This window comes from Poeciliopsis prolifica, unplaced genomic scaffold, assembly GCF_027474105.1.
Source record: "Poeciliopsis prolifica strain line A6 unplaced genomic scaffold, Auburn_PproV2 SCAFFOLD091, whole genome shotgun sequence".
In the NCBI taxonomy this organism is placed as follows: Eukaryota; Metazoa; Chordata; class Actinopteri; order Cyprinodontiformes; family Poeciliidae; genus Poeciliopsis; species Poeciliopsis prolifica.
Window position 1 is genome coordinate 607746 of NW_026562466.1, and position 23394 is coordinate 631139.

Here is a 23394-nt window from a genome sequence, read left to right on the forward strand (position 1 = left end):
GTGAGTGTCGGGAGCCTGGGGTTGCACATGGGTTCATTTATACCATGTATGTTTGTGTGAAAACCAATTTGAAGAGCCTGGTTGATGGTAGATGGTAGACAAGGTGGATTTGATGAAGAAAACAGGTGCAGAACGGTGGAGAAGTTTCATCCTGAGTTACCTTGAATCCCTTCTGGCCTGGAGGAAGGATTTGATTCAAGTTGCGTTTCTATAATCACTTGTTACAATAAGAAGCAATCGTAAAGCCTGGTGAGCTTCTATTGTCCCTGGTGAGACATGTGGAACGTCTCGGATATTCCACAAAACTAATTCTTTCTTTTGCTTTTCTTAGTTTCACCAGATGTTTGAGGTTCAGGTGAGCTTCCAATCCCCAAGAACTACCCCTTAAGCTGAATCTCGGACGCTTTGTGTGCACATCCTGCCACTTGTGGAACTTATCTTATGCCATAAACCCCACCCATCTGGTGCTGGTGTAGACTCAAGCAAACGGCACGGAGCGTTTTGCAAACAGCGATGGAAGCCAGGTCTGACGGCGACGCCCCCCCTCCATCTCGGCAGACAGACGCGATAAACAGTTTCTCCACAAGCGGCGGTGGACCATTTGGTTAGCGCTTAGAGAAAAGAGCCTGCTCTCAGCCAAACAGCAGAAAATATTTACAGTAATGTAGGAGCGGGGAAAAAACAATGCAGGAAGGAGTCAAATCTGCAGATTCTGCAGGAGATGCAAGACATTAGATGTTGGCAGGTGATACCTCCCCAAACCTGACTGACTGATGGTCTTTTGTTGAGCAGCTCCCATTTCAGGGGGTGCCAGTCACGGATGCTTGAAAGATAAATACTTTTAATTAGGGGGCAGGGTATAATCATTAAAGGAAGGCAGACTGCTGCAAAAAAAGGTCATTAACAATCTTAAATGAAATTTTTATTTTTATGATAGCCATTTACATGTATAATAAGAGTCAATGATTCTTGGAAGCATGTGACAGGAACAGAGTATGGCGAGAAGTCATGTAAGACAGCCCATCTAAATGAGCCGGGCCTCGCTATTCATTTCTGCTAATGAACTGGCTGTGCCGAAAAAACCGGGAACATTCAGCAGCCTTAAATTTTAATACGGAGGGCGCAGGAGGGGGTGGAGTTGTGCATTTATTAGGGACGGAAGAAAGAAAAAACTTCTAAATAACGCTTGGTGTTGGCTCCTTTAGGGCTGGAAGAAAGAGGAGCCGGTGTGGTAAATAAATCAAGATAAAGGATAAACAAGCTGTCATTGCATACGGTAATTGTTTATTTGATAAAGACCTGCGGTGCCATAATGTCTGTAATTCAACTATGTTGCAATTTCCAGATAATCTGCTTCTTGTGTGATAAACTGGCTGACATATTTCGGAGAGCAAGTCAAGTTCATTAGAGCGTTTGGGAGTCTCTTTCCCAATCTTGCGGCTGCTGTGTCTCCCAGCCGGACTTTTTTCTTTTTTCTGCCTCCACGGTGCCTCCGTGTCTGCAGTGATACCTCAGCACATAGCTCGGGCCTGAGATAAGTCGGCACCCTCCCTCCTTGCTTCATGATTCTGCTGTCATTCCCCTATCAGGAGTTGTTGTACAGGTCTCCCAATAAGACAGAGCGTAGAGGACAGAGACGTTTGTTGGGTCTGCATTCAGGTGGAGCCTTCATGACTTACCCTTTCAACTTCTGCTGGAAGAAGACGATGAAGACGATAAAGTGAAGTTTATCAGGGATCTCTCTCTGATTCCAGGGTACAATCTTGCGCCTGCCGTTGTCCTTGACATTCCTCAATCCCACAGCGAAGCTGGACGCAATGTGCTGGAAAGCATGACATCATTATCACTGACAGACGTTCTCAAATAAATCACCTGCTCTCTTCTAGCTGTTCTCCAGAAGGTCGGGAAGATTTCTGCCTGTTTGCCTGGTTGTTTTCTGGAAGAGGGCATGTCCTGTTCCCCAAAAGGTGCATCCCTTCCTGATTCAACAAAAAATATCCCTGTGCTGTTTTCTCCTGCTGCCACCAGCAGAGCAGCTGATTTAAATGGATGTATAATTCTGGAAGAAAATGTGTTGAATGGCTCAGTTAACGCCTACATCTCAGTGTGTAGATGTGAAATACTTTCAGCTGTTTATCTGTAGAAAAAAAACACAAATAGAAATAGAAACTGTCTCCTTTTCCCTTAAGTAATTATTATAGTTTGTGGTGGTCTGTAAAATTGCACAGAAATATACCTAAATTTGAGTTGGCAACGTGACAAGACCTGGACAGTAAAGTGATACGGATTCCTCCGTTTCACAATAGACGTACTGTTTTAGACGTCAATCCGCCCCGCCAAGACTTAGATTCCCTGTTATTTGCTTGTTAAAACACAGAATATAACCTGCAGTTCAACAAGCGTTTACTCAAACCTGACAGATTCAGGATACCCAAGGCTGAAACGCTCTAAAGTCGGGGGGGTCGACTTTAAAAGATCCTGCGACTGCGGTGACTGGCCGTAAAAATAGGAATGTTTTGAAAATAAACACCATCAGAGCGGCTATGAAAATAGGTGGAATTACAGTCGGGCCCCACTGAGGTAGACTGGGCTCCTCCTGAGCCCCTTTAGACCCCAACATCACTCTTCAAGGAGGTGTCTGATTTACTGCTCACACAATATCACCAAAAATGCTTCCCAGAGACACAACATTCGCATCTATTCTGCATAGATGTGGAAATTCTGGCTTCTTTTTGCAATTTCTGGTGATTCCAGCCCACAGATCTGTGCCTGTGTGCCTCAGCCTGAGAGGTGTGCGCGGTGTTAGCCTACCTCCTACTGGAAGCGGCCGCTCTCAGACAACCGCAGATAACCAAAAGTTTTCCAAGGTAAACAGAGGGAGAGTGAAGGGCCAGTTAATCCCGCCGGTCATCCTTCCACGTCAGCCCGAAGGCATGCAGGCAAATTTGATTACCCAAAGCAAACACAGCGCCAATGAGGACGCGGAAATGCGGGGGAGTTCTTGCCCCTGTTGGGAGGTTTTCGTACATGCAGATATCTGATACCTGTGGGGTTGTTTTAATCTGTTTTGACTGCTTTATTTATGTCTTGAGTTTCCCATACATGTACAGGAAGGAAAAAAAAGACAGCAAGACGTTCCTCTACCCGTCTGAAGAGTCTGTCATTATTCTGTAAACCCTTTGACCGGGTTATTTATCATCCCGCCGCTGAAGCCAGGCCTCTAATTCCGAGCAAACCCTGGAATTGCAAGCTCCACAAACTATCGAGCCCCATTGTTTTGGGCTGAAAATAAAAATTCCTGCTGCTTCTGGCCTTTGTGTGCAGTAATGTAAGCAGGACGACATTATTATCAACATGCACTCCCTCAACCCTTTCCTGTATTATCCCCGTCAGGTTCCTCCGATCTCCAGAAACGGATGCATTAGTATGGATATGAAACTCGCCCTTGTGCATGAGCGCCGCATGTTCTCGGAAGCACCTTGATTTGATTTGCACCAGCAGGGCGGGAAGGAGGGACCGGCGACTTCTTAGGCTGATTGTCCACCCGGTGTCCTCGTGTGGAGGAAAAATTTGTCAAGCGAGGGTTTGTTTATGAGCCTCTCTGTTTATTTACAGCTGCCTCACCTGTGCCAGGACAATATGAGTCTGTCTGCGCGGGCATTACCCTGATTAGGCCTGCTCCATGTGGCCTCACAGGCACAAAAACACAGATTTCTAGAGGTTTGCTCTTTAATTATGAGCTAGCGATGGATCAAAAAGGTTGTCTGGATGTCTTTCTGTCTCTTTATGGTCAGAAACTCACGTCCTCCTTCAGTATCATGCATGTAAAAGTTAGAATTAAAGGCCTCGCCTGCCCATTTTGTTGCTTGAAAACACTGACTCCTTCGCCCCGCCCACTTGAGGTCTACCCTGGACCGATGAGGTTATTTCTGCCGCCGAGAAATGTTCCTGCAGCTACAACTGCTCATTTGTGGTCGAGGGTTTGTATTCTTTTTAGTTCCAGGAGCGAGGCACCGACTCTCTGCCGGGGCTTTGCGGCGAATCACAAAAATGCGAGCGCTTTTCACAATGGCTCGGATAGAGAGGCATCCACCACGTGACGTGCGATAAAGCAGGCGTGATCGTGCATGCAGAGGACTGCAGCGGCGTCACAGCCGGGGAGTAATAAGCTCAGCCGGCGTGTTGGCTGGAGCTCTGTGATTGCTCAGGTGGATGTGCTCCGTGTTGTATTTAATCGCCGTGTTTGGCGACTGAAGCTTCCTTCGCCTCCCCTGCCGCTTGTTGTCATGTTAAAGGTAAATAAGTCACTGTCTGGCCCCAATGATAGCATTCATTAGGCATGCTGAACAAAGCGGCGGCACGCTGCGATGCACAGCGGTGCTTTTATTGCTTTCTCCATACCTTCTTCTTCTTAAAGGCCTCGTTGTCAGCGTCTCTCACCCTCCCTACCTGCTCTGTCTCTTCTGTGTTTGCAGATGAAATAAAAGATGATTTTGATGCCCTGGGGCCAGAAGCCACCTTACAGGCAGTTGGAAACGGTACAGGTGAGTCAGGCCTTGATCAATCAGGACTAATCAAACGTTAAGTTTTGCTGCACAAAACAGTTTTGATTTTTGTAGCAGAAAAAAAAACCTTTTCTGCTTAAATTGAAGCATAAAATGTTGAATTTCTACAATCTTTTGAAACATTTTGTGAAATCCTTTATGCAACATTCACACCAGTCGTGTTTCATCAAACTCCAGTTTGTTCGGTTCTTCTGGGGAGACATGAACTCAGATCCGGAACAAAAACAGAACAAACCTCTGTCTCGGTCCAGTTGAAGTGAACTCTGGTGCGGTTTGAATGGATCTGTGAACCGGAAACCGCTCCAAAAGCAGGAAGTGTACTGCAGTGCAGGGAATTCTGGGTAAATTCAACCAAAACAGACATGTTAGCTTAGTGCTGACAAGAGAAATGCCAGTTGTAGGAATCTGATGCTTCTCCGTTTTTGTTTCCATCTTGTGAAGAAGGAGTTTCAAATGTTTCTGTTTCCTTCAGTAGTTCTTGGTGCAGCGCCCCCACAGGCCAGGAGGGGAACATGTTTTTCACTTAGTTTGGATTGTTTGACACAGTGCGGTGTGAAAGTGAACCGCACAGTAGCAAATGTTGTAACTTTGATCACCAGTTGACTTTCAAGTCAAAGAAAGAAAACACCACCAAAAGCAAGAGCTAGAAAATATTTAGTCTGAGCTGCAGCGCAGCAGAGAGGGACGAAGCCAAACGCCATCGTCCTGTAATAGAATACAAGACGTCAGACATACTTATGGGTCGTGTCTTAACGTTGGCACCTGAAAAACAGAAAAAACAAACCACTAATTAAACAGTGTTTGTTCTGGTGAAGCTGAACCCGAGCTGCCATGTCGCGTTCTGAGGTGCGGGGCTGATTTGCCGCCACACGCCCCTCCGTTCCATGATTTCATCCGGGCCACCTCAACAGTTGGCCTGGGCCGCCGCTGTGCTGAACCGAATTCACCCCACAGAACGCCACGCAGGCCTGCCTCAAAGCCTTCACTTCAGCTTTGATTACTCTCCGCTCGTTGTGGTGTTTTCTCTTCCCTCTCCCGCTCCAAATGCTGCAAATGTTTTCCATTTCAACCGCTTTAAAGGAGTTTTTCTTCTCTGGAAACGATGCAGTCGGAGCTCTCCGCCACTGGATCACATGTGATTCTGTTTAAAGGCATGAGCAGTTCGATCACGTCGCGGTGCCAAAGCACACTCTGATCCAGGTGATTTCCTGCGCTGCTGGAATAAAGGTTTCTCCCCTTATATTTTCCATCCAAACGCGATACGTGGCGTTTGCTCTGTAGATCGGATCGAATGATCAATCGTCAACGCAACAATCTCAATTAGCTCAGCAGAATGCTGTAAATCCTGCCGTCACCCGTCTCCAAAGTGATCCATTGGCACCGGTGACATTTCGGTGCCATTTTTGACATCCAAATATCTACTACCTTGACCTTTTGCAAATTGGCTGCTGAACAAACCGCTCTTTAAACCTCACCTTGGCTCGTGCTTTAAAAGCCTCATTAACAGGGGATGACGCCTGATGAGACGCCAGAAGCGGCAAAAAGAAAGTCTGCAGGTTGCAAACGTCGAATGTTTGTGTGTTTTCTGAAAGTCAGCTCGACTAATGAAGGCTGCCGTTTCCGTTTCTGCTCAGGTTTTTGGGGGTTTTTGTTTGTTTGCAGCTATCTCCAGGCTGCAGCTTAAGAGTTTCCCTGAAGAGAGGGGACTGGGAAATAATTTCACATTGTGTGGCCTCAGCACTTTGGCTGGCTTAAGACACGTTGGGCTCAGCCATGGCAGAGCGTGTCTCTTTTCTTCTCCTTTCGTGCGCCGGCTTGTGGTTTGGCCTCGGTAATCTGTTCGACACAGAACCAACAAAAGCCACGGCCTCTTGATTGACCTTTTATGTGAAAGCTGATAGAAAGAAACGTGGCGCTGCTGCTGATTAAGCCGTGATTGTGTGTATGTGTGGGGCTATACGTGAATGAGGGTGCTGTTTTTTTATTTTCCTGACATGAAAATCAGATTTTCTGTCTGAGGTAAATTAGGTCAGTGAAGTTTTCTCCTCAGCAGCTCATAGTGGCACATTTATCTCTGATTTTTGCCCGGATTAAGTTACAGTTCTTGTTTTAGCAGACATGGCATGACAAGCAAACCCGGTAATTTAGATATATCTCCCCCAAAGCACTGCTGCAATGTTTCAGGGTGGCTATCTTCATCCTATTTCCTCCCCAATGTTCCCAATATTCTCCTGTAAGACATTTCTCTGGGGAAGAAAAAAAAGTGAATTCGATTTATCTCACCGCCTCTCCTTCTTCTTCTCCTCCTTCCTGTCTGCAGTCAAAAGCATGGATTGCACTTCAGAGCTGGAGGACTTCTTCGCCAAGCGAAAGCTGGACGACGGCGACAGCCACGTGGTGAGCATCGCCGAGTACCTGCAGCGCGGCGACACCGCCATCATTTACCCAGAAGCCCCGGAGGAGCTGAGCCGGCTGGGAACGCCGGAGGCAACGGGACCCGAGGAAAACGGTACGGACCGGGTCGAACATCCTACATATGCTTATTTCTCCTTGGACATTCAAACTCTAAATATGTGATGGAAAAATATTTCATTCATTTTCTTTAATATTTAAGTTGATAACTTTATAAAACTTTCTCTCAGAACAATTTGGAGTATTTTTACTAATGTTTATTACAAAAAACTTTTAAAAAATGTATTTTTTAAAACTACTTAACGTTAATAATGAAATGAATTAATATCAAGGTGGAAGATTTACTGGATTATTAAAGGTTTTTATAATTTTATCCAAAAACAGTAAATCTATTCATTTATTTGATGGGTAAAAAATATAAACTTAACATGTTTTATACTTGATGTGCGTTTCATTAAAACAGCGATCAAGAGGTTAAAATAACAATCTTTAAGCAGGTGATGAAAAATTAAGCTTATGTGCTTTTAATGGATCTGATGTAATAATGTAGTTTTAAATGTCGCATTCTCATCAGCTAAAAGTAGAAAATCGTCATATTTAACAGAAATAGTCATAAAATGTAAATTATTTAACGTTTTAGTGACATAAGTGTAAATGTAAAACACGTTTAAAAGATAGTTAAGTCTTTCAAGCTTCAACATTTCCATATTTACTCTATTTTGTTTTGAAAATCTGCAGCTGCGAAACCCCTAAAACCAGCGTTTTATGGTTTAAAACCTCCTGAAACGAAGCGTTGGGTAATCCGTGAGAAACCGTGAATCCCGCGGTAACAGATTGTCCGGCTGGAATCTGTGGAAAAGCGAGCAGCGGCTCTTCCCGCTGACACGAGCGTGCAGCTGTTGGTCCCACAGATTCGCCGGATGTCTGGGTGTTTACCTACAGCCTCACAGCAACAGCTGGGCAGCCTCTTGAAATCAGATAGCAGCACCTCTGAGGGATTTGAACGCCTCGGTGAGTCATGCGGCAGACATCTTGTGGCAGGAGAGGTGGATGGAGAATGTCGGTTTATGGGCGGGTTGGTCATGAAGGAAAGGAGGGCGAAGTCCAGCCGATCCAGGGCCGACCCAAGACTTTTTGAGGCCTGGAGCAGATTTTCATTTGTGGGCCCCCGAACCGACAGTTCAACACCAATCGCCTCATCATTCCTGTTCTACTCAAACAAACCATCATTTGTAATTAACTCACATCATATTAGTGTTGCTATTGATTTTGATTTTCACCTTTCAAGTGTAGCAAACTAAAACAAATTAGATTTTCAGTATTTGTTTAAGTTTTAATATATTTCTCCAACAGTGTAGCAATTATAAAAATAAGAATAACATTTATACTATTCAATGTTGTTTAAAAATTTCTTTAGATACATTAAAGTGACGTTACATTGTTGGAAAAAAACTGCTTGCTGATAATGACTGCTATTGGTTGTAGCTGTGTCAGCACGAAGCGCTAAATATTAAATGTACAACTGACATTTAAAAGAAAATCGACGCAGTGTTTTCCTACTAATTGTCAACACTAAGACAACTAGAAAACAGAATCCAAGGTATCACGTGTCACAGGTCAGTAAAGTTTTAATGAAAAATGAAAAAGGGAGAGGGATGTTGGTTAGCTATGCTAGCTTGACTTTGACAAACTCAAGATGCTGCAGAATAGTCACACAATAAACATCAAGCCTGAAAACATAACACTAACAGGCTTACAACATATTGAGACTTTATCAGGAAATGACTATTGGTCACATTTAACCGATTTTAGACGTTTCAAAAAGTTTTATTATTAGTTAAAATTTACATTTCTATAAGTTTTGAGTGTTTCTAACATCTGTTTTGATACTATTTTTCTAAAAACTCACCAAATATTTTGAGAAGGAGCCTAAACTTTAACAACCCCTTCAAAAGGAACACATTCCTTTTGTCAGTAACTCTGGATTTTTGCTCTTGGGCCCCCTGGTGGTGTGGGGGAGCTAAGCGGTCGCTTAGCTCGTGTATTCCTTGGGCCAGTTCTGAGCGAATGGCGTCCTTGGAGCAGATAGCACTCTGGGCACCCTGCCTGCGAGCTGCCATTGATCCTCTGACCTTTCGGCCTGCCTCGCCCCCCCGCTGTCTCTCGTACAGACCTGCCACCTGGAACGCCAGATGCCTTCGCCCAACTGTTGACCTGCCCCTACTGCGACCGGGGCTACAAGCGTTTGACTTCGCTCAAGGAGCACATCAAGTACCGCCATGAGAAGAACGAGGAGAACTTCGCCTGCCCCCTGTGCAACTACACCTTCGCCTACCGCACTCAGCTGGAGCGGCATATGGCCACACACAAGCCCGCCAGGGATCAGGTGAGGCGGCGTTTCCTCCATTTTGCCTGTTTCATTTCATCCCCATCGCGCCCGATCATTTTTTTTCTGATTGGCAATCATTATTAATTTTTCATGGCATTTTGAAGATGCAGATCCTTTAATGGTAATAACTTTAATTGAGGCCCTAAATGGTTTTTTGATGGCCCTCTCTGATATGATTTTCCAGCCTCGTGTTCACGATCGAATGATTGTGTTAATTTCCAATTTGGAAATTTTTATCAGCTCCTTAACTTCGCTCCACTCCTGGCCTTTAATGCTGCCGTGCTGCGGGGCGGCGGAGTGTTGGGGGGCTCTCCATCACTCAGCCCCCTCCCTCCACTTCTAATTTCATGCACCGCATAAACATCTGTGTACGCTCGGATCTTCTGCCGCGATTTATGTCACGCGCGACCGGGATGTGACGCAGATCCGCTGGAGGTTCGCATGAATCACCTTAAAGTCGAGAATCCGGCAGCCACGGATGTTTAGCTCCACTTTCTGCACATTGGCAGTAATTATAAGTTTGGAAATTAGAGCCGTAAATCTGAGAGCAGATGAAGACTGGAGGAGAGAGAGAGAGAATTTAAAGGGTATCCATCCATCCATCCATCCATCCATCCATCCATCATCCATCCATCATCCATCCATCCATCCATCCATCCATCCATCCATCCATCCCATCCATCCATCCATCCATCCCATCCATCCATCCATCCATCCATCCATCCCATCCATCATCCATCATCCATCCATCCATCCATCCATCATCCATCCATCCATCCATCCATCCATCCATCCATCCATCCATCCATCCATCCATCCATCCATCCATCCATCCATCCATCCATCCATCCATCCATCCATCCATCCATCCATCCATCTCAGATATATTTTCTTCAGCTTCATTCCAAACTTGTTTTTCTAAATTGCATCAAAATGCGTGAAAGTTGTTTTTAAAATCATTTATAAACTCTGCTCTGAGTCGTCCCTCTCTGAACCAATCAGAATCCTCTGGGCTGACTTTTCCCTGAGCGCGGTCTGCCAGGCTGCTTGATCCGAGCGCTTTCACCTGACCCGCCAGCTGGGTGTGAGCAGATGGGCCGGGCCACGCTCTGGTCAGCGGCCTGAACAAAACCCAACCATTATTTATCCGCCAGACGATTTCACAGTGATGTCTTCTTTAGGTCCTTTCTTCCTGCTGCTGCTCGTTCTAATTACCAGCAGATTAGTCAAGACACAAGCAACACGCATGTGTATTAAATGTACATTTGGTAATTAACAGCCAAACTGAGGAGGAGTGATTCAGATTTACATAGAATTACGTCCTGATAGGTAAACACGCGCTGCGACGCGCCGTCTTCTGTGTTTACAAGCGCTAATACTCCTCCTTCTCTTAACCAATTAGCTAGAATATGACTAATTAGAGCTTATACATATGCAAACATCCAGTCTCCGCCCACCAGCAGCCTGACGGTGCAATTGTGTCCTATTAGCAGCAGATGAAACTTTACCGGGCAGGGCTCCTCTGGGGGGCCAAGCAGCTGTTGCTGTTTGTTTATGCAACGCAGCAACACTTCCCCCCCCCCCCCCCCCCCCCCCACCCCTTCCCCCTTCACCCTCTGAAGGTTTGGACCCACCAGGTCCTCCCAGTGTCCCGCCATCTGTCTCCCCAGGAATGTGGGCAGTCGGTGGCGTTGTCCCAATTGGAAATTAATTCAAGCCTCACCTTTGACTCAAGTTCCCACAAGCCGACCCAATTACTGCGAGCGTCCAGGTGATACTTTCTGAGCTGATTAGGCCAAAATTAATGAAAAGCTAGATCAGATCGGTGCTCCTAATGAAGGCGCTAAAAAAGCCTCTTTTCATTTGTTCTGTTTTCTGGGCTGCCAGATTGTAAAGGCAGTCCTCCTTTTGGACGAGCGTCCAGGAAATTAAAAGGTATCCGATTCTCTCCGCTATCTGAGGTGGGAACAGGAAGCCAAGACGCCTCGTTGGCCCGTTGTCATGCCAGCCAATTGTGAATATTTGCTGAACTCTCATCCTCACCATGTTTCTGCATCTTCTTTAAAAAAAATTGTTTTTAAGTATTATATAATAAAATTATTATTATATAATTTTTTAATAATAAAAATGTCTAATTTTAACTGTTAAAATGTAAACACTCTGTCTGTCTGTCTGTCTTTCTGCAGCACCAACTGCTCAACCAAGCAGCCGGAAACCGCAAGTTTAAATGCACCGAGTGCGGCAAGGCCTTCAAGTACAAACACCACCTGAAGGAGCACCTCCGGATTCACAGCGGTGAGTTTTACACGCCACTTTATCACTTCCCGCTTTGTTTTTAGTCTTTAATGGCAGACTGAAACGGAGTGAAAAAGCTGCCAAAATGCAAATAAAATCTCCAAAAAACCTCCTTACTTTCTAATTCATTGGTCAACTGTTGGGGCCAGATATCCAAAGAAAATGTTAAACTACAATTTCTAAACATTTGTCCTTTGGATATTTAGAAAAAACACAAAGATGGTAATGTCTTTTGTATGAAACAAGTGTCAAACTTATTTGTTTAGCACGTTAGCATTTTTGCGAAGTTTGAGAACATTTAGTCTTCTCCAGATTGAATTCTCTAGATGAAAAGAAATCTAAAGAAAACCTTAAAAGCACCTTAAGAAGTCATCAAAAGTCTGTTTTCTGAAAGAAAAGTCACCTCAAACTGTACCTGTTTGTCATTTCAGGTGAAAAACCCTACGAGTGTCCCAACTGCAAGAAACGCTTCTCCCACTCGGGCTCCTACAGCTCCCACATCAGCAGCAAGAAGTGCATCGGCCTGATCGCCGTCAACGGCCGCATGCGCACCAACCTGAAGCCGGGCTCGTCCCCCACCTCCGCCTCCGCCTCACCCACCAACACTGCCATCACCCAGCTGCGCCAGAAGATCGAGAACGGCAAGTCGCTGGGCCTCGCCGATCACGGGAGCCACATGAGCATCAAAACGGAGCCGCTCGACTTCAACGACTACAAGCTGATGATGGCTTCCCACGGGTTCGGCGCTCCCGTTCCGTTTATGAACGGAGGGATGGGAGGGAACAGTCCGCTGGGCGTCAACCACCACAACTCCACGGCGCAGAGCCCTCTGCAGCATCTGAGCATGGCCGGGCTGGAGTCGCACTTTGGCGGCTACCCGGGTCCGTTGGCGAACAACCTTAGCGAGGTGCAGAAGGTCCTCCAGATCGTGGACAACACTGTGTGCAGGCAGAAAATGGACTGCAAGCCAGAGGAGCTCTCCAAGCTCAAGGCCTACATGAAGGAGCTGGGAAACCAGATGGAGGAGCAGAAGCAGGGGTTGACGTCGCCAGGGGGGGCTCAGGTTGGTCTTCCATTGGTCAATCACAACGGCGCCACCAAAAGCATCATCGACTACACGTTAGAGAAAGTGAACGAAGCCAAAGCCTGCCTCCAGAGCTTGACGACAGACTCAAAGAGACAGATTAGCAATATCAAACGAGAGAAATCCAACCACATGCTCGAAGGAGGTGTGGAGGAGAAGGTGCCGGAAAACATGTTTACACCGTACGCTTGTCAGTATTGCAAAGAAACCTTCCCAGGGCCAATACCTTTGCACCAACATGAACGCTACCTGTGCAAAATGAACGAGGAGATCAAAGCTGTGCTGCAGCCCAGTGAGAATCTGATGGCTAACAAACCAGGGATATTCATGGAGAAGAACTCCCACTCCTCCATTTTGTCTGAGAAGGGACTCAGCGGCCCCCTCAACCCCTACAGGGACCACATGTCTGTGCTGAAAGCTTACTTTGCCATGAACATGGAGCCCAACTCGGAGGAGCTGCTCAAAATTTCCATAGCGGTCGGCCTTCCTCAGGAATTTGTCAAGGAATGGTTTGAGCAGCGAAAGATGTATGAGTATAGCACTACCAGGACCCCACCACTAGAGCACAGGAACAACACGGAAATGGTTGTCGGAACAAATAACCACCAAACTCCTCCAAAAGACTCTTTGGCAGCTAGGTCGCCCGTGTCTCTTATCAAGCCCGCCGACCGCATCACGTCCCCCTCCATCGCGGAGCTCCACAACAACGTCAACAACTGTGACAACTCGCTTAGACATTTGAAGAACCACCAGTTCGGCAGCAACGGCAAGGCCGCCGGCGAGAAGTTGGACCACTCGCGCAGCAACACCCCGTCGCCTCTGAACCTGTCGTCCACATCTTCCAAAAACTCCCACAGCAGCTCCTACACTCCAAACAGCCTGACGTCGGAGGACCTGCAGGCCGAGCCGCTCGACCTGTCTCTGCCCAGACTCATGAAGGAACCCAAGCACGCACTGACCGTCAAGAGCAGGCCGAAGGTCAACAGCATCACCATCGACCACAGCAGCATCCCGTCTCCCCGAGAGCACTTCGAAGAGCCGCTGAACTTGGCCTATCTCAAGAAGGATTTCTCAGGCTCAACCAACAATGGCAACCTTGAAAAAAGCACTAGCCCCATCTTTGGCATCAATCCGTTTGCTGCCAAACCTTTGTACACGTCACTTCCACCGCAGAGCGCTTTCCCCCCGGCCACATTCATGCCCCCCATGCAGGCCAGCATACCGGGTCTCAGGCCGTACCCGGGCATGGATCAAATGGGCTTCCTACCGCACATGGCCTACACTTACGCAGCAGGGGCGGCTACCTTTGCCGAGATGCAGCAGAGGAGAAAGTACCAGCGAAAACCGGGTTTCCAGGTAAATGAGCCACCTGTGATTTTCGTGAAAAGCCCCAGGCTCTCTTAGACTCTCTGAAATGTGCTGAACTAATTTCTGTGCTAATTAAAAGAGTCAGGAGAGAGAAACGCTCACCTGAGGTAGGATGAACTGGCAAAGGCAACGGAGATAAACAGCTGGGACACCACCCTGAGGTGGGAGAAAACCGAGATGTCATTAGCGGTGTAAAGGTTTATGATAATGACACGAGCAGGAGATTTTCTCTGAATCGTAGCGCTATTTTCCTTGCAGCCTGAAAAGAAAGGAGCGTCAAATTTTATTGTCCAGAGCCGGGATATTTGTTATTAAATATGGGTGAAAGGCCTTTGTAAAAATGACAAAGGTGAAGCCCGGAGCAGTGCACTTCTCTAAAATTCCCTACTTCGGGTTTCGCCAGCATTTTAAAGCGAACCAACGCCAAAATGAGCTTCTTCACTACATGTGGATTAATAATGCACAGTCTCCATGTTCATTACCAGCAAATGCTGAAGGCTGTTTAACATAGAGGGAACCATTTTGATGAAAAAAAAGTATTAATAATGTTTCCTATTCTAAGTTATTAAATTAGATTTTAAAAATACAGCTACAGGCGTTTAGTTCAAATTGATTGCAGAGTGATAGTGGTCCGTTCTTAAAACACGGTCCTCACATTATCACACACATATTCATTAAAGCAGGCTTTGGTGACTCAATATTGGCCATTAAGGTGCACCTTCTGATTATAATCATTATATGAGCTTGCAATTCCAAGTACGGCTCACCGCGTCTCCTCTAATGTTGTAATATTGTTCTCCATTAATTTAAATTTAAGAGTAATCTTCATTATAAAAGGGGACGGTTTTAACACGAGTTCAAAATTAGCCTGGGCTAGCTGCGCTTCATGATGAGGAAGCTGTCAGTTATAAATGGGAGATATTATTCCAGAGCTGAAAGTTTTATAAGAAATAAACGCTGCTGGGTGCTGCTAATCAAAAATGCATGAACTTGTAGCATTGTGTGGAGTTTAGGGCTTTATAAATGGTGTCACAGATGATTTTTTTATTGCCATTCAGCAGCAGATTGCACAATAAAATATTTACATCTAAATTATCTCTGCTTTCTTTAGGTTGTCTTTCTGCTTTTTGTTTCCTTGCCACTAAATGCAGCAGTTTCGCTGTGTGTGTACATTAGCTCCAGTTTCAACTCAACAAATTTACAGCTGCTGGAAAAGACAGAAACTCAACTTACCTTAGATTTAAAATGTAATCCATTTGCAATAGAATAATTTAACTCCTAAAATAGGTGTTTATTTCATTTTCGGCATTGCAAGAAAGTACGTGTATATCAGTTAGCATATTAGCATGTTTTTATTCAATCAACAGGCTGCCCCTTTTTTATTTATATATATTTATTTCAGTTTAATATTTAGCAGCACATTTTATGACATCATGGTGGCCAGATATATCTATATGTTGATGGATCATTTCAAGCGGATTCATCAAATTAGCAATTGGAAGACAGTTAGCAGTTAGCATGTTAGCAAACTTGAGTTTCTGTTAAACTTCTCAAACAAGATATTATGTAATTATGTAAATAATATTCAGTACTATATGACATTATATAAATAGCACATTTTTATTAACTTTAGTAACTAAAGTAAATGAATAATTAGCTAAATTCAACATTAATGCTTTTAAAATTTACCAGTTCATGGCATCATAACGTTCTTTGCTAGTTCCAACTTTATGTTGTTTGAACCTTTGTGAATTTAGCAAATTAGCATTAGCATTTGTTGAGTTTTGTTGAGTTCTAAAGCTCTGGAAAAACAACCTTCATGTAACTTTTCTTTAACTTTAAGCATCATAAAAATGTCTGCTTTTCTTTAACCTTGAACTTTTCAATTTTTTATTTTGAAGATGCTTCATCAGATTAGCAAAGCTAACAGTTAGCATATCAGTAAAATATTTTTTCACTCTCTGAAAGCTACAGTTTATAAAATAATTGGAAAATTTGATTACAATGAACTTTTTCATATTCATAATTTAGCAGCACAAATGATAAAATGTCTAAACTATAAAATGGGTTTTGACTGATTATATTAGCATAATTAGCATTTAGCTTTTTCAGTTAAGCATCAGCATCACATTTGTTTTTCATACAATTACTTGCGTATTTGATATTGTTGGAGTGATTTTTGACTGTTTGCTGTTTTGTCACATTTAGCACTTAGCTCATTAGCACATATGTTTTGTTGTGTGGTTTAGCTACATTGTATGATTTAAATTTTATCACATTTACCTTCCAGCTACACATTACAATGGAATAGATTTTGACAAAACAAACATTTTGCATGTAATTTTTCTTCGGAAATAAATGAAAAGCAGACAGCTCCAGTTTTATCACTGTTAGTTGAAACCGTTTGTCAGCCTCTGCGGGTTTGCCAGGTGCCGCGATGCTTATTATTTCTCGTCTTTTGTCTCTCTTTTCTTGTCTCTAAGGGGGACCTGCTTGACGGTACACCAGATTACTTGTCAGGGCTGGACGACATGACAGACCCCGACTCCTGTCTGTCGCGGAAGAAGATAAAGAAGACCGAAAGTGGTATGTACGCGTGTGACTTGTGCGACAAAACATTCCAGAAGAGCAGTTCCCTTCTAAGACACAAATATGAACACACAGGTATATACTGTTCTAGACCCTTATTTTAAACCCCATGCTTTTTCATTTTATGTTTTAAATGTTTGTGTTGCCAAATCCTACAAGTATATATTTATATATTTTGTTTTATTTCCCTTTTTCCTTCTTTTTTCCTTTTCTGTTCAATCCTTAAGTTGTATATGTAACCCAACACCTAACTTGCTTCTTCATTGACAGGGATGTGATGTCTTAAAACTTTGTGTGTTCCTTTTTGCAATTAAATTAATGCAGGCAGCCAAAGAAGAGGGAGCTATGCTCTTTTATTTTCAAATCATATCATGTTAAAACTATTTTGCTATCTTAAAAGACATTAACTTACCTAGAATATAATTATTTATTGTTTTTAAATCATATCATCCAAACTGCAGGAGCTTCCTGATGAGAAGTTGTTATACAGAGACCTTCTTTCACCAGGTTGCATCATTTATTTTATCCAGTATTTCTCAAAGCTTTATGGAGCCGACTAGTTATGGACATGAAAAGACAGCGAGGGACCATTTAGGCTCTGAATGCTGCCGCTTTTTAGGTTCCTGTTGAACCGGCAGCTAGAAATGCAGCAGCCAGTGGAGGCAAAGGGTTTAATTACATGTGGTGTTCCTCAAGGCTGTGATCTCGGGACACTTTTATTCAATATATCTTTGTTTTTCCAACAAGACAAAGATAAATTGATAATGAAATTGTGGGACATTTCTTGTTTACATTTGGTGTTCCTCAAGGCCATGTTCTTGGGACACTTTTATTGAATTGATCTATATAATATGAGTTGTACTATATAAAAAGCAGAATAGAATAGATATTTTGTATATTGTGGGAAAATGTATGCCTAACAGCTTCAGCTATATATTTAGGTCCAGAAAACAAAATCAATAAGTGTCAAAAACATATATAAAAAACAAGAATAATTAACAATAATATAGCATACAAGATAAAGTAAAATATATCATTTTTTTTCTGGACTATTAATTAAAAAAGTTTAAAATAAAGGACCTCTCTTCTGACATCAGGAAGCAGCTGTTAGTAACAGAAAAATAACTGTAATCTTGGCGTTTAGTACTATTTATACTGTAACTTTGTTTAATAATAAGTGGAACACTGACCAACATTTTTGATGTGTGTTGATGATTTTAACAATGTCACTTTACAAATTGTAAAAATATCTGTTCCAGGTTTTCACAGTTGTTGACTTTCTGATGTTTTCTGTTGATGAAAGTAGCTTAAGCTAAATGAGCATCTGTTATTGATGAACTAAGAAAATGAAAAAGAGAGTTTCTATGTAAAATTGAAAACAGGAAGGATCTCTTGTAACACCCCTTTGTGCATCCAGGATGCAGCAGTTTGTCAGCTTAAATTAATCTGGTTTTTTGCTTTGTTGTGATTTGTTTGAGTTGTTTTTTGCGATTCCGGCGCCTCACTCACGTCCCGTCCCGCTTTCTGTTTCTGCGTCTCTGCAGGCAAGCGGCCGCACCAGTGCCAGATCTGCAAGAAAGCCTTCAAACACAAACACCATCTCATCGAGCACTCGCGGCTGCACTCCGGAGAGAAGCCGTACCAGTGCGACAAATGCGGGAAGCGCTTCTCCCACTCGGGCTCCTACTCGCAGCACATGAACCACCGCTACTCCTACTGCAAGCGGGAGGCCGAGGAGCGGGAGGCGGCGGAGAGGGAGGCCCGGGAGAAGGGCCACCTGGAGCCCACCGAGCTGCTGATGAGCAGGGCGTACTTGCAGGGCATGACTCCTCAGGGCTACCCGGCGGAGCTGGCGGAGCGCGACGCCATCCTGAGGCACGACGGCGTGAACGGAGGGATCAGGGCGGAGGGGCGGAAGGAGGTGGACGGAACGTATGCGAAGATAGGACGGAGGGACGAGTTCGAGGAGGAGGAAGAGGAGGAGAGCAAGAGCATGGACACGGACCCGGACACGTTGAGGGACGAGGAGGAGAACGGGGAGCACTCGATGGACGACAGCTCGCTGGACGGCAAAACGGAAACCAAATCGGATCACGAGGACGCCATGGAGGACGGCATGTAACGGACGGTCTTCAGGAAGCTTCCCATCTTACAGTTTTCAGTTTGTCTCTTTCGGTTCGGCATTCTCACCTGCTCGGTTTAAAACGCCCCGCCGCGTTTTAAGCTGCACGTGCCTGAAGCTTCCGGGAAGCTCTCTTTGGGACGACGTCTGCCGAAGCGGGACGCAGGACTCCAAAATCAGTGGCGGGTTTGTGAAATAAGCTGCATTATGCAAACCGAACAACGAAGAAATGAATAAAAATGTACAGTACTAAGGCCTAAATCAACGTGTGGTGCTAACCTCCTGTGTTCCATAGTATTTATAGCACAACTAGTGACTTGTACAAATTGCACTCCGCTTCTATAATCATGAACAAAAATAATAAAAAGTATTGCCTATGTATATATTTATACAGTGTTGGAAAAGAGCAGTATTACCTGCACTGCAGTCCTTCAGTATTACCACCTACCTGCGTTTTTCGATGTCGTCTTTATTTCTCCAAACATCTCCAGCCGCACTGTTTTAGGCCTCTTGAATCAAATGAAGGAATTTAAACTGTGTTTTGATTTGTTTTTTTAAAGAAGTTTTAAAGAGACTTTCGTTTTAAGGGAAAATTACAGTTTATGGACGGGATAAAAAGAAGAAAACGATGAAGGACGAAGCCTTTGTAAGGTGTTTTTGGATAAGAAAAAAGAAGCCTTATATGCAAACCTTTTAACCTGTGTGTTTTTCTGCAAGTGCCACCCTCGTATTGTGTAAAAGAACGGTTCGGTTTCTTATTTTTGGTTTTGTTCTTCTTCACCAGCTTCAGTATTATGATGAGATGGTTCACCGTTGTTCTCCGAAGCACCGTGTCAGTATTAAAGACGTATAGGCAGACGTTTTCCTTTAGTTTACATTATGTTGTGCAATGTTTTCTCAGCTCTTTTCTTTTTAAACTCTCTCAGTATTACAACCAAACCGTTTTTTTTTTCGTTTTTTTTTATTATTTATGTGGCCCATTTTATATTTCCTAATTTTATTTATTTCATACTGTTGTGTACAGTACTATAGTTCTTCAATATATAGATATATTTTAGTAAAAAGGAACATGTTGTCGATCATAGGGGCAAATTTTACGTAAAAAAAAAAAAGAGCATTTATTGTGTTTTGAAACATTGTGAAGTTTTAATCTTATTTTATTTTATTTTTTCTTTTACTTTCCAGTTACTGGAAGAAAAAATCCAAAATTTGGGAACTTTTATACAATTGTGAAGACACTGTATTTTCGACTGAAAAAAAATTCCACTTTCTTCATCTTTGTTTTCTTTTTTTAAGCTGAAAAAACAATGAAGAGGGACTGTTAAATACTATGTATGATATGATGACTGAAGAAGAAATCTTTCCTGAAATGTCTTTGTAAAAGTATTATGAATTCTTAATTTGTAATTTTCTCTTGAAGATGACCCTGCTCGAATAAAAAGTAGCCAAATTACAGAGTACCGAACCCTTCAGCGCTTCGTTTTTCCTCACATGCAGCATCTTCCTGCTCTCACATCCACATTATTGCAGAGCTGCAGTGGATGAAGCTTCTGCTGCTCATTATTATGTTAATTAGATACAGTTTCGGTGCTCCTTTCCAGGCGGATCAAAGCGAATTGACCTCAGCGCTGTGGCTTACGTCTCATTTAGATAAAGCTAAACATAGATTCCGCATATTTCCACCTGTTTATGCTTTAAACAATAATAATCAACAAGTTTTTAATAATTTATACGCTTCCCTCTGTCAGTAGGATCCTGTAGAGACGCAACAAACGCAAACGTCTTAATCCGCTGCAGAAAATAGTGCCTCTTAAAAGCTTCTAGTTCCAGAACATTTTACATTGCAGATGACTTTTGGGAAAAAATAAGATTTTTATTGCAAAATTAGTTTGCGATTCATAATTTTTCTTAAATAATAAAAAAAGGAGTAACTTAAAAAATGTTAATGTTTCACTTATTTTCATATTTTAAAATAAGATTATTACAAAATGTCTGTTTAGAGAAAATTTATTTTTTGTCGGCAAGAATTGAAAAAAGTTTGTTTTGGTGAAAATGATTTTTTAAGTTCAAAAATTAAATCCTTCACTTTTAAAAATGTAATTTTTTTATTTTAATTTTTAAAATTGAGTCAACTTCTGTTCATTTTTAAATGTGAGATATTTCTCCAAAAATTCTCATAATTTTCCTTGAAACAGGAAAAAGTAACATAAAGAAGTGATGATAAATGTTTTACTTATTTTGATATTTTAAAAAAATATTAGATCTACATGTTTAAATTTATTTAGAATGTCTTTATATTATTGGGACCATCTACTGTGGTCCCAATAATTGTGAATAAACAAAGAACAGAAAATCAATTTAAAACTATTTTCTTTTAGACATTGTTTAAAGCACATATTTAAATTCAAAGATACAATTTATGTGGATCATCTTTGTTTTGGAAAGTCATAATTAATTTGTTTTTCTTAATGTAAACATAGTTTTATTTTATTTCCTTAAGGAAAACTTTTACCATTTCTCAAAGGAATGTAGGAAAAAAAATTACCTTCATATTGACAAAAAATGTATTTATATAAAGTGTTGGAGTAATTAACAAATTCAAAATAATTCAAAATAAATTTTTATTTGTATCGGAGAAAAAACGACCAGCTTCATCCCTGAAACATTGAATAGCACATATTTGGGTGGTAAATGCTAATATCTGCAGAAAACCTTTACTTTATGTTAATAAACATTAATTTAATATTTAAAGAAAATCAGACATTATTTCATTTCTACAAAAACCTAAAGACCAAAATCTTGCAAATCTGCTCAGAAACAGTTTAGTTAACCCTCATCAATCAGTAAAATTAAATAATAATAATAATAATAATAATAATAATAATAATAATAATAATAATAATAATAATAATAATAATTTTTCATCCATCAAATCCAGAAGTTCTTTGTGAAAGAACTTCTGGATTTGTTTTGCTTTTCCTTTCCGTTGGTTCTGGAAACATGGCGGCGGACCGGAAGTGACTTTATGGCGAATCGGAAGTGATTCCATTCTACCGTCAACAGAAGCAAGAGAGCTAAATTCGCTTTAAAACTTCTTCTTGCTTGTTTGTGTGAGTATTTGCGAACGTCATGAGTTGATTTTGAGTGGCATAAGCTATGAAAATATTTGTTTTGTTCGCTCCACCTTCAAACGAGCTTCTATCTCCTCAAAATGCTCGTAGTTTCATGGGTTAATTTGTATATTAGCAGCTAATTAGCTAGCACAAGGCTAGCTCTTGTTTTTCGCACTGCGGTCGTTTATACTGTTGTTTACATTATGCTGTAAAGTGTTCAAGGAGTAAACTGTTTGCTTTATAGTTTGCTGGTGAAATCAAGCAAATTGGTGAGGACTCTTTAGAGGTTTAAATGCACTAAAAGCAGCAATTTAGTTTTTCTTTGTTTACAGTTTAACTGCTATGAACCATAACAATAATAAAAACAGCTTGTGTTCTTTTTAGACACTTTGTTTTTTATTCAGAAGCAAAACAACAGGAGTTTTTCCAGTGTTGTTGACAAATATTTGACTTTACATCAACCTAAACAGAACATCTGTTACATTTGTGTGTGAATCCAACAAAACAGGAGATTTTATGGATTTCTTTTTAGCTTTTATTGTTCATAATTGTTCCTAAATGATCAGAGGTGATAATTCAGGTATCTGATTCGTCAGAGGAGTGCCTCGTTTTGTGATTCTCCTCCTGAAACGCTCCCCTGCCGATGGCAGGTGGATTCCAGCTGAGAGGTCCTCTCCGGTGGACGAGATGCTCGTCTCCATCAGCCACTCAAGCCGCTTTCGCTCTGTGGAGTGAAAGCAACTTCAAAAGGCAGAGATGAAAGCGCCAAAGGTTGTGCGATGCCAAAAGACCAGAACGCGCTCTGCATATTCTGATTTTCCTATCGATCGTCCTACCGTCGGATCATTTGTGATAAAAGCAGGGAAGGGGGTGTCTTAAATGATTAGCTGATGAATTTGATGATGCGCTGTGAACAATTAGAAATGCAAAGAAAAAGAAGAGAGAGTGAGAGTTCATGTAGAGATGGGCAAAGAGGGAATCCTCTGGAGTACATCACTATCATTAGGGGAGAAATTTCAACCTTCCTCTGCTTTTACATTTTACATCTGTTAGATTCCGACTCTCCAACTTCACAGGCAACTAATAGGGAGGTCAAAGGTGGGAGATGGATGTGATGAAACATTCCTGCAACCCCAGAGTGGTGGAGAGGCTGACGTAGGAAACGGGGAGAGGAAATTTACATTCATTAGGCCGCGCTCCGTAGAGGGAGAAGCGGGGAAAAAAAGGTGTGGAAGAAAGAGACTTTTTCATGCGAAACATTTCCGAAGGTTCTCAGATGGAGAAAGGTGGACCGGTCCCTCTGGGTTTGGAGGTGGGGGAAGGTGGCGTCTCAACTGGACGGTTAAAGGATCCCAGCGTCTTGGACCGGAGACGGAAATGCCTACAATGACTTGAACTGCAGTGATGGAGGGAATGCTTCACTCTGGGAAAGTTTTCATTACTGTCATTACATTCAT

At 42.5% G+C, this 23394-nt stretch overlaps 1 protein-coding gene and 1 long non-coding RNA gene across 6 annotated transcripts in view; both read left to right on the forward strand.

Annotated features, from left to right (window-relative positions):
• Positions 1 to 20284, forward strand: part of zeb2b (zinc finger E-box binding homeobox 2b) — a 76000-nt gene extending 55716 nt beyond the window's left edge. For 3 of the 5 annotated variants that reach the window (XM_055022827.1, XM_055022824.1, XM_055022825.1), the window contains exons 4-10: positions 4476 to 4544; positions 6886 to 7074; positions 9149 to 9363; positions 11553 to 11661; positions 12093 to 14101; positions 16597 to 16777; positions 18247 to 20284. In XM_055022827.1, coding sequence (XP_054878802.1) covers positions 4476 to 4544; positions 6886 to 7074; positions 9149 to 9363; positions 11553 to 11661; positions 12093 to 14101; positions 16597 to 16777; positions 18247 to 18824 — 3350 coding nt within the window. In that variant the 3' untranslated portion in view covers positions 18825 to 20284. The remainder of the gene's footprint in view (positions 1 to 4475; positions 4545 to 6885; positions 7075 to 9148; positions 9364 to 11552; positions 11662 to 12092; positions 14102 to 16596; positions 16778 to 18246) is intronic. The other 2 variants (XM_055022829.1, XM_055022828.1) reach the window with 1 other exon arrangement.
• A 1529-nt stretch (positions 20285 to 21813) lies between these two features.
• Positions 21814 to 23394, forward strand: part of LOC129353472 (uncharacterized) — a 28283-nt gene continuing 26702 nt past the window's right edge. Inside the window, exon 1 of the long non-coding RNA XR_008605020.1 lies at positions 21814 to 21934. This is a non-coding gene — a long non-coding RNA (uncharacterized LOC129353472). The remainder of the gene's footprint in view (positions 21935 to 23394) is intronic.